The sequence below is a fragment of the Anneissia japonica genome, unplaced genomic scaffold, assembly GCF_011630105.1.
Source record: "Anneissia japonica isolate Jap-2015-1 unplaced genomic scaffold, ASM1163010v1 scaffold21_len1647178_cov195, whole genome shotgun sequence".
NCBI classification, from domain to species: domain Eukaryota; kingdom Metazoa; phylum Echinodermata; class Crinoidea; order Comatulida; family Comatulidae; genus Anneissia; species Anneissia japonica.
In genome coordinates, this window is record NW_022750455.1 from 1537192 (window position 1) to 1552411 (window position 15220).

General features: G+C 32.9%; 1 protein-coding gene across 4 annotated transcripts in view; it reads left to right on the forward strand.

The window, feature by feature from the left end:
- The first annotated feature begins 12192 nt into the window (after positions 1 to 12192).
- LOC117121370 (kazrin-like) overlaps positions 12193 to 15220 on the forward strand; it is a 64596-nt gene continuing 61568 nt past the window's right edge. For 2 of the 4 annotated variants that reach the window (XM_033266546.1, XM_033266549.1), the window contains exon 1: positions 12409 to 12508. In XM_033266546.1, coding sequence (XP_033122437.1) covers positions 12424 to 12508 — 85 coding nt within the window. In that variant the 5' untranslated portion in view covers positions 12409 to 12423. Of the gene's footprint in view, positions 12221 to 12391; positions 12509 to 15220 lie in introns of those variants that run through there. The other 2 variants (XM_033266550.1, XM_033266551.1) reach the window with 2 other exon arrangements.

A 15220-nucleotide genomic window follows, 5' to 3' on the forward strand; every position in this document is an offset into this window, starting at 1 on the left:
TTGTTTCAAAAATTTCTATGTATGTGGAAAATGTAGTTGATTACCAAAGGTTACAATTTTTATTTTGAAGACTGCATGGTCTAGCAAGTTTCCAAGGGCGGGTTTTCTAGGGGCGAGTTGACTGCCAAAGAGTGTTGCCAAAGTGCGAGCCAGCGTGTTATTTGATCACAAGTGCGAGACATCGCAAGTGTGAGCTAGCGAGCCACGATGTCACGACAATAGATAGAGACGTTAACGAGTTGTGCGAGGTATCGGCTGAGATTTGTGGAGTACAATTCAAAAAGCAACTATAGGTCTAATAATGAATTATTGTGATGTTAAATAGACAATGTTAGCTATCAAAGAGCGACGTTGTTTTTCATTGGGACCATCGTCCCTTCAAGGCTAGGCCTATACCATCCTAGCTAGTCTAGGCCTAGAGAGCGCGAACATGCGGATGTTGGTACGAGTAGGTTACAGTAGTCTACAAACGTCGCCTAAAGTAATTGATTTTACCCGGCAGAACGAAAGAAGGAAACTCCACTTTTCAGTCTTCTTAGGCACTTGTTTTTTGACAAACAATGACCTTTCAGAGGTCAAATTGCTGTCAAGAATATGAATTGGCTGCTTCGCAGCAATAAGAACATTTTGAGTCTGGGAAAAATTTTACTGGTTCTTATAAAAAAAAAGTGTTCATATAAAAAAAAAGTGTACATGTTGATTACAGTATATCTTCATTCAACTGGTACCCATGTAGGGCCCACAGTACAAACATTATAATTAGGATTGTTTAATGAAAATAAAGTGGTATTTTTGATAATAACATGATTACTATAATCCAGGATTTTGAAAAACAGAATGGAAGTGAAAAATATATTAATAAAAAATACAGTAAATATAATTGGATAATGAAGTATGACTATCATTACTTGTAGTACTATGAATGATAAATCATATTTTATAATCCCTATAAAATACAACAGAAATTTGTCTCATCAACGCCAGACAACCGAATTTCTATAAAACTTGAAATTCATTTAACAATTATCTAGAACACATTGTATATAAAAACATGTATTGTTAATAAAAAAATACTGCATAACACACCCGGTAGTTACGTATATTTTACATTTGAATATGGTTATTGAATAAAATTTTAATTTGTATTTAAAAAGGAAGGGTTAGGCATCGTCAGTACTGTTCATTACAAAAATGAAATTTTCATTCAGTAGTTAAAATCTGTTCAACTGAGAAGTTTTCGTCTACAATGTCACAAGAGTACAGAGGAACAAGCTTACAGACTTGACTCACCCCCAACTACTACAGTATATCTAGGTCATTTGAGCACTATATAACTTATTATATGACTCATCGATTTAATAATCATTTGTATATTTAGTCCCCAGATGAAGCATATCTCGGGGTCATTTGCCCTGAAGTGAGTCAAGTGTTTTGATACAAACGTTTGGAGGCTGCAACTAATGTTGTAACACCCTAATAGTTATTGGATCTCTGTTGGCATGGCAACAACCAATAGACAATGGCTCCCCAGGGACCCACTTGGTAGTTTACTTTTTGGCAATCCTCTGAACACAACATTTTTATGTACTGTATGTGCTACACTAGGTCCACTGTTATGAATAACATATTTCAAAAATAAGCATCTTTATCATTGACGTGTTGAAATCCAAATTGTGTGTGAACATGTATAAATCTGTCAAACTACTACTTATGCCCTTATATATTCAAAATCTTTTTAAATTTGAAAAACAAAGTGTTTATAGCTTTCGACACACTGATTGCCTTAAACTCCATATTCCTAAACCTAACAGTAATTTCAAGAAACATAGCATAGTGTATTATGGGGTTCACATCAATGGAATTGTCTCCCATTTGAGATTAGATCTTCGCCTTCTCTTTCGATTTTTAAATCAAAATTGTAATGGTATTCATATATTTAATTATTATTCTATTATTATTATTATACTAATTATATTATACATTATATTATATTTGTCTTTTGGGTATACACGACCATTTGTAAAACAACCTTTGTGTTGAAATGCTATCGTGTCTAAATAAAATAAATGAATGAATGAATGAAAAATGTACACTACTACAGCGTATATAAAACAGAGCAGTGTCATAAAAATACAGTTTCAATTATGTGTGTCCATAAAATATAATAATCAAAAATTGATTTGTTATTTAAATTATGTAGTAAAAATAATACATTTTCATACAGCCTAATATTGAATAGGCTACCAAAGTTCCCAACAATAATTCTTCATAAAAAAAAAAAACACACTTTCATAATACAGTATTGCATTAAAATGTTAGAATGAACTTTCAAATGAAACAAAAATAAACTTTAAAGAATGACTATCAGTTTCATTTCAAAACTCTGTAATTTATAAGTTATATATTGAATTTTCTTTTGACTTCGTTCATGTGTTATTTTCTTTCTATTTTGATGGTTTGTTTTGTAATTGTACCACTTTGGAAACCAGTACACAAGTGAAAGTGCCTGCAGTTAAAGAAAGAATAACCTACCTACAGCTCCTGTCTACCAAACTACCTTTCAAACACCACCATGAACCTCTGTACTTTGCTGCCTTTAAGTAAAGAAGTTTGTTTTTTTCTCCTGCAAATTTTGATTTAAGAAGTTATACTGTAAGATAATTCTTAGGAGGAAATATAATGATTTCTCCATTAGCATTGTTGTATGCAATATTATTTGTAGAGGTCTGTCATTTTTGTTGCTGCAATTAACTCCTGTGATCCTTTAGAATTAAATGCTAATCCGATCTGAAAAAATGAGTCATATTTACACTATATTTTACTGCAGGAATTGAATGCAAGATATTTCCTAGAATAAGCTCAACTTGTGACTCGTTTGATTGAAGGAGCGAATTAAAAGACTGAACTTCAAATTCATGTCACTTCAAGTTAGGTTTGAAATCCATTGAATATGTTGGATTACTGTTTTTTGGCTGTAAATTCCCAGGTTCATCTTTCATAGTAAACCTACTTGTCTGGTTGTTGCAGTACCTTGGAAAGCCCATGGTAATTTTTGGTTAATGAAGTTATAATACCTTCAAAAAGAATAATATATAATAGAGGTAATGCTAAATGAACCGACAGGTTTGAACAGGTACATAGTCTATCATATTTATTTCATCATTTACATAAAATAATGTAAAGAACGTAAACGTAAAAAACATGACAAGAATGCCAACAAAATCTCAGTTTGGTACCTGACAGGATTGCTCAAAATTAAACGAGTTCACTGTTGAGTAGCTCTTCGGATATTAGCTGATGACATTAAAAATTGAATCCCCTATCCGTAAACATATGCCCGTGTTTTCTGTGATTGTCATCATCAATATATGAATAATAATATTAGTATTATTATACTGTACGCCAATACTGGTATCTAATATGCTCAAAAGCGTATCAGCATCATGTTATTGACCAAAAATATAAACAATTGACTAATAAAATATTTCACTGTATACGTATTACCTTAATTCATGTGAACTTTATATCCACTCACCAAATTATCACCACATTTGCTAATTAAAACAAATAAATCAACAATTAACTAAGAATCATAATTTTATGAATAATGTTTCATCATACACCATGATTATTTTCTCTTTCCTAGGCTCTACTCAATGTGAATGACCATCATACTTTTCTCCTGAATTTAGCGTTCTTAGGACTGTCCCTATATCTGGGATACTATGTATTAGGGACAAGAACACTTGTTGTACATCTTTTAAATAATAGTATAGTATTAAATTAGTATAGTGATGGTGGTTTTTTTTTGTTTGTATTATGCAGTACAGTACATCAAGAGACAATCTTTAAGTGAGCTATTTAATATTTTAATTGAATTTTGGACGTTTTCAATGATTTTTCCCACGGTATGTCCATTTTAAAATTTATTCTAAAAAGGACTCCTTGTTTCATCAATGAATGTTTACACCAGACTTAGAAGGTGGGCCCTTGAGAACGAGTAAACCAATGAACTTAAAGATGAAATGAATACTGGTTAAGCCACTTATGGAAAGTATGTAAAGAAATCACAGAGTGAGTTAATATAATGGCTGCTATTATCAGTTCCCTTGTGGTTTACATATTGTCTTTTTTTAAACTAGATGTATTGAGAACTCTCCAGGTCTATTCATAGGTTAGCATTTTAAAAGGAAGACAAGTACTATCAACTGAGGATCACTACCTACAACCCATTGGATTTCATTGTCCAATTATTGGGATAGTAGTGGGTTATACTGCTATGACAATGCGTCATTAATCTATTGTCCCAGGCTATTTTTAGGTATCTGGGGTACTGTGGTGTGTCTGATATTAGGAAATTTGTTATTGGAATTATGTGATGCTTGCATGCAACTACTTTTTACAAACAAAGGAAAGACGTGTATTAAATGTATCTGCCAAGAGCATCAATCTATAAACAGGCATATTTATAATTAATAGTGCATCAAAGTATTAGCCAGCATTAATTCTTATTTGAAATTAAAAAAAAAAAAACATCCTGAATGTTCTGTGCTCTATTGGTCATACAGTCAACTCTCCCAATACCGACCACCCTTCGGACCGTCCACTTTGACCGGTTTTCCGGACGGACCGGTTTAGAGAACGTCATGTTTACCTACCTTGGTTCCCCGACCTTGAGTCGATAATAAGCCTAGGCCTAGCAAGGTACACCACACTGCATCATGTACTGTGTAGGCCTACTGACCTGAGAACGTCATTTAAAATTCATGTTTTACTTTATTTTTACAATATTTATGTTGTACGTACCTAGTTTTTTGTGTCAAAGTCTATTAATAAAAATTTACACAAATCAACATAATGCATATTGTAATTTATAATAAGTGTCAGTGTTATTTTTCGTTCGATCGCCATATCTGCTTCGCTTCAACGTGGTTGCTCGCTTGATTGGTTTTCGATGCCGCTCTGGCATAACCTTGTTGGTGGGTCACTGAATGCTAAAAATAAGTGCTAACTTATGCAGCGCCCCCTAAACTGTGTCAGCCAATAGAAAACAGTCACAGGTGACAGTCAAAGTGTTATGGGCAATTGTTTTTATGAAATCGATAGCCTTATGTTGGGACCGCTTGGTTTGCTTTAGCGTGAGAATGAATGCAAAATGTGAGAAAAGGATACGTTCCTTAATAAAGAAAACACACTCATGAACTTTTTTTATCAGTTTATTAAACAAATGAAATCTAGGCTTATTGCAATTAATTAATTAATGCGCTATCGGCGTGTCACACGATAACGATTGTACACGTGGTGTTGTTCTGTGATTGATAGTTGTTATTTGGAGTCAGTCGATGTGTCTCCGATGATTTATTTAACATATTTCGTCAATAAATCATCGTTTCAAACTGGCCGTCTGGTTTTCAGAAGGTAATTTTATTGTTCCTGACTTAAGAATTTGGCCGGAATTCGGAATTGGGAGATCCGGTTTTCAGAAAGTATTTTAATACAGTAAGAATAGGAATGATTTTGGGACTTTAAAAAACGACCGGTTTTGCGTGAAATCCGGTTTTCTGGGTGGTCGGTATTGGGAGAGTTGACTGTATATATATATTATATATATATATATATATATATTTTTTGGTATTAATGTACTTTCCATTCACATTATTTAGGTCATTGGAAACAAGATTATGTGCAACCACCCACACTCTCTGCAGAGCTAGACACTCCCTAGGGGGCATGGCACTCCCTGGGAAGAATGCCATGCTCAGTGGTGTGTAGGTATTTTTATTCATGCATGGGTGTTCAGCAGACCAAATGCATAGAATTATAATTGCATCTTACCAGATACCATTGTATTTGCACAAAGAGTACTATTCTGAGATTTGAACCCTAGAACTTATGGTAGATGGGCATGCTGCAACTACTGTACTGTGTCAGCTGGTCCTATACGTACACTACTGTGGTGATATGGAAAACCGTAGATCACTGAAGCTAGATGAATGCGGTGTAGAGTACCTAGAAGCGATCTGATTTGAATTTAATTTAATCAAATAAATCATTATAGCCAGCTGTATTGATTACCAAGTTGAGTTTACAATAAATCTAAATACTGCCCCCTATAGTTTCTGTTGCTTTACCTAAGTGGTTGGGTACTACCAGTGCTATTATGTGGTATTAAATCGCAAGTTCAAATTAGCCCTTCAGGGCCTCCAAGAGCCCTTTGGGCCTACCTTTGTTGTCTGTTATGTACTGTCATGGTCAAGGCTACATCTGTATTTTGATTTCAAGTAGAAATATTTCCCCATTCACATTATTATAACACTAACAGTGAAAATATTGTGTAGAATTCCAGTTTAAACTCACAGATGTTCTCGCAGCATAACATGTTTATTAATTTCAAATGATTTTTTACATCACAATCATTTATAACAAAATATGTCTATTCAAGAATTAGGTTCAAGATTCGAAATTACTTTTCAAAATGTAGGAAATACTGAAAATTTAAAGATAATATCACTACTATACCTTTAGGACCATTATGTTTAGGTGTAGAAGGTGGTTTTTCAATTTGGAAAATTAACAAGTTCTTTAGTCCATGAGATTATTCATATTTTTGTGGCCATTATTATCAAATTTTTCATATTGCGCACCTTCTAATTGATGACCAAAACTCCATTACTTCCATTAAGGGACTGCACCTTTACATTTATCTCAAGACCAATAATTATGTTGGTGTTATGTAATCTCTGTCCCCTTTCTAATCATTGTTGGTGGATGCATTGGGACTAAACAGTACTTTAGCTTGAATAGAAACTTAGATCTGAAAATTACCATATTTTTGTTGTCATCATTTTTGGCAACTGATGACTAATAGTGATAGTCAATTTAGACATGTGTGTAGTTATGGTGATAATGGAATGTTTATTATGGTAACCATGGTGATGATTACATAGTAGGATTGAACTTTAATTGATTCTATTTGTTTTACATTATCCATCATATTATACTGAATAGAATGCTGTATCTACGTCTATGCGGATGCAGGTAAAAGGGACATCGGCCATGGGTCACGCAATGCAGTCGCTTGAGTTGAGCACACTGAACTAAGATAACAAATGTCAAGGCATGGAGTTGGTGTGTGTATGTAAATTTGATCTTATTTTTAAAATTTGGTCATTTATTTTTCAAACATTTGTCAAAAAATAATTTGGGTTGTGTGGAACAGCGGGATACAACTTATGAAAGTAGGAGAAACTTGCCATAAGCAGGACAGTTGGAATCTGTGCATTGGTTACCGGTATAGGTAAAAAAAACGAATAGCTTTCAAACGAGTAATATATTAATTTTTAAAAAAAGTTTTTAAAAAAAGATGCAGAAATAGGCATAATTCTGGAGCAAGCAGTATTTATTCCCTTCTTTCTTGCTGTATTTGAGTCAGTTTTTATGTGTGTCCGTAATGTGTATAGTTCTCATGAATCTAAAATTATAACACAGTTCTGGAAGTCAAAATATAACAAGATTTTATTGCTGTTTACGTAAAAGTATTGTAAAATCAAATTGTTGAATATAAGGACAACACATAAAATTACAAATTTATGTTTGAATACAGATTACAGTTATTACTGTACACATGTTTGCTTCCTATTGTCATTCATACTAGTATGAGACGAAAAATACCATGTTTATTATTATAATGCTTTTTTTTCTCTTTTGTGTCATATCATTAAAGAAATGCATTGAAGATTATATAGGTCATTCTCAAATATACATTAATTTATTAAGTTTGGAAGTACTAACCAGTCATAAGTTAAAGATGTTGCGGCATATTTTTTATAGGAAATATTTCTTGTTTAGTTATTAGTAGTTTTATAGTCGTATGCAAAAGAAATAGAACGGTATTATCTATGCATCTATAATTGGCGAAAAACATTTTTCTTTCTAAATTTCTGTTGAAAGCGAATAAAACTTACAATCCAACTTAAAAAGCAATTCATATATTATATTCCATTTTAATTTTTTTTTTTTAGCTTGTATCTTAACAGACACTGGCAATGACATTTTCTAAATTCCTATAAATGGCTTCTAAATGATATCCATAATCTCCCTGAGACCTGCATTCTTTATTGTCGCCATGGTGATCTCAGTGGTAGCGAATAATCTGTTGTCATTGGACAAGCAGTGTTGGATCCATAAACCTCTGTGTGTGGTGATTTATGTGCTGAGTGATCTTGAGGATTACTACATAAATCTGGATTAAAGTGATGTTAGTATGTGATTGAATTAGATTATCTAAATTAAATCTTTATTTAGATTTATTGCTTTACGATTTGACAAAAAAAATTCTTTTTTTATCATTTTAATAAATTCAGTGTAAAGAAATATTTAGAGGTTTCCGATTGCTTTGTAACTTTAGGATAAAACTTCAGAAATAAGAATTTAAACACGAACTGTTGAAGCATATGTTTCAAAATTTAAATATTCATTTTTTTAAAGATATATATATATAATTATTATTTGATCTTTACCAGATTTAAGAAAATGGGATGGGGAGAGATAAGGAAAAGTACTTTTTTGTTGGGGGAGGGGGAAGATATTCCTCAGCCAAGGACCATATCCTGAGTGAGGGGAGGTTATGAGAGTGAAATGAAAGCTTGTATTGCACTCTTCAGCTATTTAGCAATGGAAGTTGCTTGATTTTCATCATTTTCTGTATTGTAACTTCGGAAGGGAAAACAGTACAATTGCCAAAACCATTATCATTGACCAGATCAAGAAAAATTTTTTTTTAATATCATATCCTCCACATTATAAGCTTTAAATTGGTAGGTTATTTACTAGAATCAACTTATTATTGCTTTATTAAGTTATAAGTAAAAGTATTATGGCTTCTCTGCACTAAAATATACAATATTTCCACATTCTTATGCCATTGCTAATTACTGTACTCGGTTTAACTTTAGCGACAGTATAGTGCAGGGGCAGATTTAGGGGGTGGGGGGAACGCCTCAATATTATTTTCGGGCATCTAGAACACAAATATTTTGCGGGGGCATTCCCCGGACCCACTAGGACAGTGTTGTCTCGATCGGCCCAACTTTCGGGCCCGCATCTCCCCCCCCCCTTCCCTTTTGGACATCTCTGGATCCGCCCCTGTGGTAGTTTTGGGATGGCAAGCCTCAAATATAAAATGTGTTTGTGCATTACCAGTCATTTGAAATTGGGGTTGGTCATTTTTTTTTACTGTTGGCCTAAATAACCTGTTGACCTAATTATAGTGTTTCAGTGCCAACCGTCATTCTTTCATTTTGGTTAATAAAATGACAGCTAAAGTTAAGGGTAAAACCTCGAGGAGAAGCCCAATGGGCTTAATCTCGTGAAGAAGCCCATCTCCAGTTGAAACCCTCCTCTTTGGTTTGAAAAAAATAGCCTTGAAAAGAAACCCATGGGCTTCTTTTCAACATGGATGTGCTTTTTTTTCGAGATAGTACAGTACATACACTGTACATGAATTTCAAAGCAAAAGAAATTTAAAACATGCTTCAACCACATGAAAAAGGAAGACTAGATTTTTTAGATTTTGGTTTGTTTTGGCCTGGGCAATACAAAGGCATTTTTTTGTTTAGCCTAATCAGATCTTTGAGGCCAGAGTAGTGGAGATGTTTTTACATCTAGTCATAAGAAAAATATCCTGGTTTTGACATATTTGAGCTAATCTTAGGCATAGTAACTTAGTTTCACCAGTGCATGCTGGGATGTTACAGGGTCCATTGCTGACCATCTGTTGAAGCTTCATGTTTTTTTCTTTGTGGTTGGCAACAATGCGTGTGCAGAGGACCATTCACGACATCGGCATGCTTCAAGGTGATTGCACACTGTGAACATTTTAAGAACACTGCAAACTGTGAAAATATTGATGGACGACCCAGTTATAAATAACAAAAGAACATTGATATTTCTATTGTCAAAGCAGTACAATAGACAAATAAATGATTAGTAATACTACTAATTATTCATGATAATCAGTAAATCACAATTGATAAAGAATTTGAAAATTATATTTGAATTTTAATTTGATATATTTTATATACCAAAAGTTACTAACATAATAATTATGCAGTAAAATCTTTTTTATCCATATTTAGTATACTGTATTTAGTGTTCTTTTTCTTAATAAGAAACATAAACTATATTTCCTTGGGTATGACATAAATAAGTCCATTTATCTGAATACGAAATAGGGTTGAAACCGAAAAGTCCACTGATTAATCTCAGATTAAAAATAAGGCTGCAGCTTTCAATTAAAAAGAAATTGAATGAGAAAATGTTTTCCTAACCGATCAAGCGATACATACATAAGTTAATAATTCATTCCTATATTCTTTACATATCGGCCTATACCTGTAAATAATCTGCGTGTTGGTAAAACCTCAAGGAGAAGCCCAATGGGCTTAATCTCGTGAAGAAGCCCATCTCCAATTGAAACCCTCCTCTTTGGTTTGAAAAAAATAACATTGAAAAGAAACCCATGGGCTTCTTTTCAACATAGCATGTGCTTTTTTTTTTCAAGATAATACAGTACATACACTGTACATGAATTTCAAAGCAACAAAAGAAATTTAAAACATGCTTCAACCACATGAAAAAGGAAGACTAGATTTTTTAGATTTTGGTTTGTTTTGGCCTGAGCAATACAAAGGCATTTTTTTAATAGCCTAATCAGGTCTTTGAGGTCAGAGTAGTTGAGATGTTTTTACATCTAGTCATATGAAAAATATCCTGGTTTTGACATATTTGAGCTAATCTTAGGCACAGTAACTTAGTTTCACCAATGCATGCTGGGATGTTACAGGGTCCATTGCTGACCATCTGTTGAAGCTTCATGTTTTTTTCTTTGTGGTTGGCAACAATGTGTGTGCAGAGGACCATTCACGACATCGGCATGCTTCAAGGTGATTGCACACTGTGAACATTTTAAGAACACTGCAAACTGTGAAAATATTGATGGACGACCCAGTTATAAATAACAAAAGAACATTGATATTTCTATTGTCAAAGCAGTACAATAGACAAATAAATGATTAGTAATACTACTAATTATTCATGATAATCAGTAAATCACAATTGATAAAGAATTTGAAAATTATATTTGAATTATAATTTGATATATTTTATATACCAAAAGTTACTAAAATAATAATTATGCAGTAAAATCTTTTTTATCCATATTTAGTATACTGTATTTAGTGTTCTTTTTCTTAATAAGAAACATAAACTATATTTCCTTGGGTATGACATAAATAAGTCCATTTATCTGAATACGAAATAGGGTTGAAACCGAAAAGTCCACTGATTAATCTCAGATTAAAAATAAGGCTGCAGCTTTCAATTAAAAAGAAATTGAATGAGAAAATGTTTTCCTAACCGATCAAGCGATACATACATAAGTTAATAATTCATTCCTATATTCTTTACATATCGGCCTATACCTGTAAATAATCTGCGTACATCTCATTGGATGTTGATCTGATATTGAAATGAGCAACTCTGTCAATCAATCAGTTAATCAAATAAATCAAGTAATCATCAATATTTCATTTATTACAATACAAATACATAAGTTAATAATTCATTCCTGTATTCTTTACATATCGGCCTATATAAATAATCTACGTACATCTCATTGGATGTTGATCTGATATTGAAATGAGCAACTCTATCAATCAATCAATTAATCAAATGAATTAAGTAATTATCAATATTTCATTTATTACAATCTGATATTAACAAATTATTTTTATTCTAATTCAATGATTTAATACAAAATTTTAGGGATTTCCACATTTTACCATTGACTGTTATATGAAATAATATTTATAGTTTGTTATTTTTATAATGCTAATAGATGGTGAACAAATAATAATCAAAAATAAAAATATAATATTTATTGTCAGTGATCCAAAATATCAGTGAAAACCTCTTTCATTTTCTGCATTTGTCCTTTGTTTTTGCTCTCCCAATGGTTGATTGAATCATAAATGAGTATTGTTTGTACCTAAGTAAACAGCTGTTGGATTGTATTGAAGAAGAGATAAGATCATCCCAGCGTAAAATATTCCATTCTTTTATCTGGGCATGCAGATATTATTTTTCGGTATTTTTCAGCCTGTTGTGGGATGGAGTGTTAGCAATTCTTATATTAGCGAACCGTTAATGTACGGTAGAATATGTGAGTATCACTTTGCTTTTGTTTCTGATTTGCTGTCGTGGATTTAAGCCCGAGGAAACCAAGATTGGTTGAGTGGTTCAGCGAAGGCGCAGAGATTTTGAATTGCTTTGATGAGCCATTAACATTTTGAGTTGTTGCTAAATTCATAGTACTGTACCATCATTACTCCTTAGTATTTTATCTGATTGAAGACTTAAGGAAAGATGGAATTACATTGCTCAGGAGATGAAGAGGCACCCATTAGCCTAGAGAATGAACTACCTGAGGAACTGATCCTTCTCATAGATGGTAGGTGGTTGATTAATATTAAGTGCTCTTATGAACTAATGAATAGAGCTGTGGCTTTGTGGTTAATCTTTCAATTCCAGTATAGAGCCCTAAGTTTAACTATGTTCATAAATCACAGGAATTTTCTCAAAACAAGAATGCTACTAAAAATCTTGTACCTGTAGCTTTGGTTATAATCCAGTAAGTCATCTAAGTAAACTGTAGAGTGCCAAATGCAGGGCTGTAGTCAGACAGAAAAGTACAGTATGCCAAGGCAAGCCCACACGTTGGGGAGGAGGATTGTCTTGGGTGTCCTCTTGAAGTGCATTGGTTTTTGGATGTTCTGAGATGGATTCTCTGCCATTTTCAGGCATTAAAAAAAAAGGGGTTTTTTTAAATGTATGTCTCAAAAAATATAAAATTCCTGCGATTACTGAATGACATACCCAAGTTCTATTCTTAATACTGGTTTGGATCTGGGACTAGTCAGTAAAATACTGTAAATACCTTAGAAAAAATGAAATACTAATAGACAATCCAGAATAGGTGTGACTCATCTGCCTCATGCTGGTTACAGCCCTGAAATGCTCTCTCTACTTCAGAATGTCCCGAATCCTAAATGATCGTATTTTTATTCCCAAATGCTCTCGCAGGTCTGGAAAAACATGTTTGTGCCTCCGACCATGAAACTTATCGTGATAAAATGCCTCAGCACCAAATGTTATATGTACACTACATAACCCAACAGTTTATTTATATTTTTTTTTAAATTGTTTTTCCCCAAAATGCTTCCAGGACATTTACTGTATGGTGCCTCCGACTGCCTGTCCATTCCTGTCCTTGTAATTGAGCTTTGACTACAATATATAGTTTTATGATCATCTCGCCACCCAAGGACTTATGCTTCACGAGGGGTGGTACTACATAGTGGGTTGGCAAACTTAGCCCGGGCCCAGCCATTGAGAACTTCCTGACCCACCTGCCAAGGAGTATATATAATATAAATTTAAGTCTTAATTGGAATAATTGTTTAAGACAGAAACTGAGCTGGTCTGAGAATGCTAATTTTAGGTATTTGAGTATGACAGTATTTAAAATGTTTTTCACCTCAAGTTTCTGTGGAACAACTGCCAGGGAAACGATGGACCATCTGTCTGGGAAATGTTGAACCTGTGATCAGCTCTCTACTTCCCATACCTCATAATATTTATACAGTAAATATAATTATATAAATTTCAATTTAAAAATGCAGCTCTCCATTCCAAAAGCCTCGTAAAGAGCCCCTAATAGAGTTTCATGCTTTCCACATGATCAACTCTCCATTCCCTAAAGAGACTTGTTTACTCAGGGCTGGAAATTAACTTATTCCACTTGGTAGCACCGGCAAAATCAAGTGGTACCCAATCAACGAATTTAGCAGGAACCACCACCAATCAGTTATCTAGTAGCATAGTATGAGAATGCACAACCAGCATAATATTTTTACTTTATTGACAATAGCAAATTAAAAAAAATTATGTCTATATTTTACCATTTATTTTAATAATAATATTATTAAAAAGCAGTGTTCTATCACCTAGTGATTGTCTTCTTTTCTGACATGGTTCCAGCATTTCCCACTCGACTCCCCTATCAATATAATCCACTAAAAACATCTGTTATAAGTACTACACAGACAAAAAGCATAAAATATTTATTGACAAAATATGGCTATTTATTTTAGAACTTTGATGTGATAATATATTGAAATCACGTATTAAGATTACTGAATACAGAACACATGATCTTTTAACCAGTTACAAATGTCGATTTTACAAATGGTCTTTGCTCTTGATGATATCGTTATCAACCAAGTAATAATGTCAAAAAAGTATGATTGCATATATTGTTCAAAGCGATAATGTATATTTTGCATATAAATAAAATCAGGTTTATGGTATGTATTTAATAATATCTTTTGCATTTCTGCTATACATGTGCAAAAATATTATTTTCTGTGCACACTTTAAAAATGGTCTTCCTGTCTAAATGGATAAACCAGTCACCCAACGAGACATGGTTTACTGTACTGTGGAGGATTGTTGGTCCCAAATGATCATTCCTGCTGAATTAATTATAATTTGGTTTAAAAAAAACCTTGTTCGATTTCCGAAATACAGTAGATTTTTCAATCTGATAATGTTAAACAAATTGAATTACATTGAAAAAAATAAATTGTTACTAAAAAACTGAACGTTTATTTTGCTATATGATATTTTATACAGAACTAATTAGATTTGCTTGTTGATATTATAGTTTGTTTTTGCAAAAATAACCCTGACCCAAAGATGAGGGTGGGTCGTTTAGTCTAAAACCCAAATTAGTTTGATAACTATAATTTAGTTTGGCCTGACTGACACATTTCCTTTTTTATTCTTTACAAAAATTTTTTTGGAATGGGATAAAATGGTTCATTGTGCAAAACTTTCATCAAAAAAGATAATTTATATATAGCATAGTTTTTTTTTTAAAGAATAGTTTTCATTGTTCTGTCGTTCATTCATTTTTTGTATTAACTTTTTTTGATTCAATCATAATAATTTGTGGTAAGATGCACTAAATTGTGCAGTCAAGCGATGTGGTACTTAGCACCATGATGTCTGTCATACAATTGTTAAAAACATAAATATCTGGCAGTGGAACGAGTCGTGCGAATTAACATTCTTCATAGATAATATCTTTCTATTCAAAGTC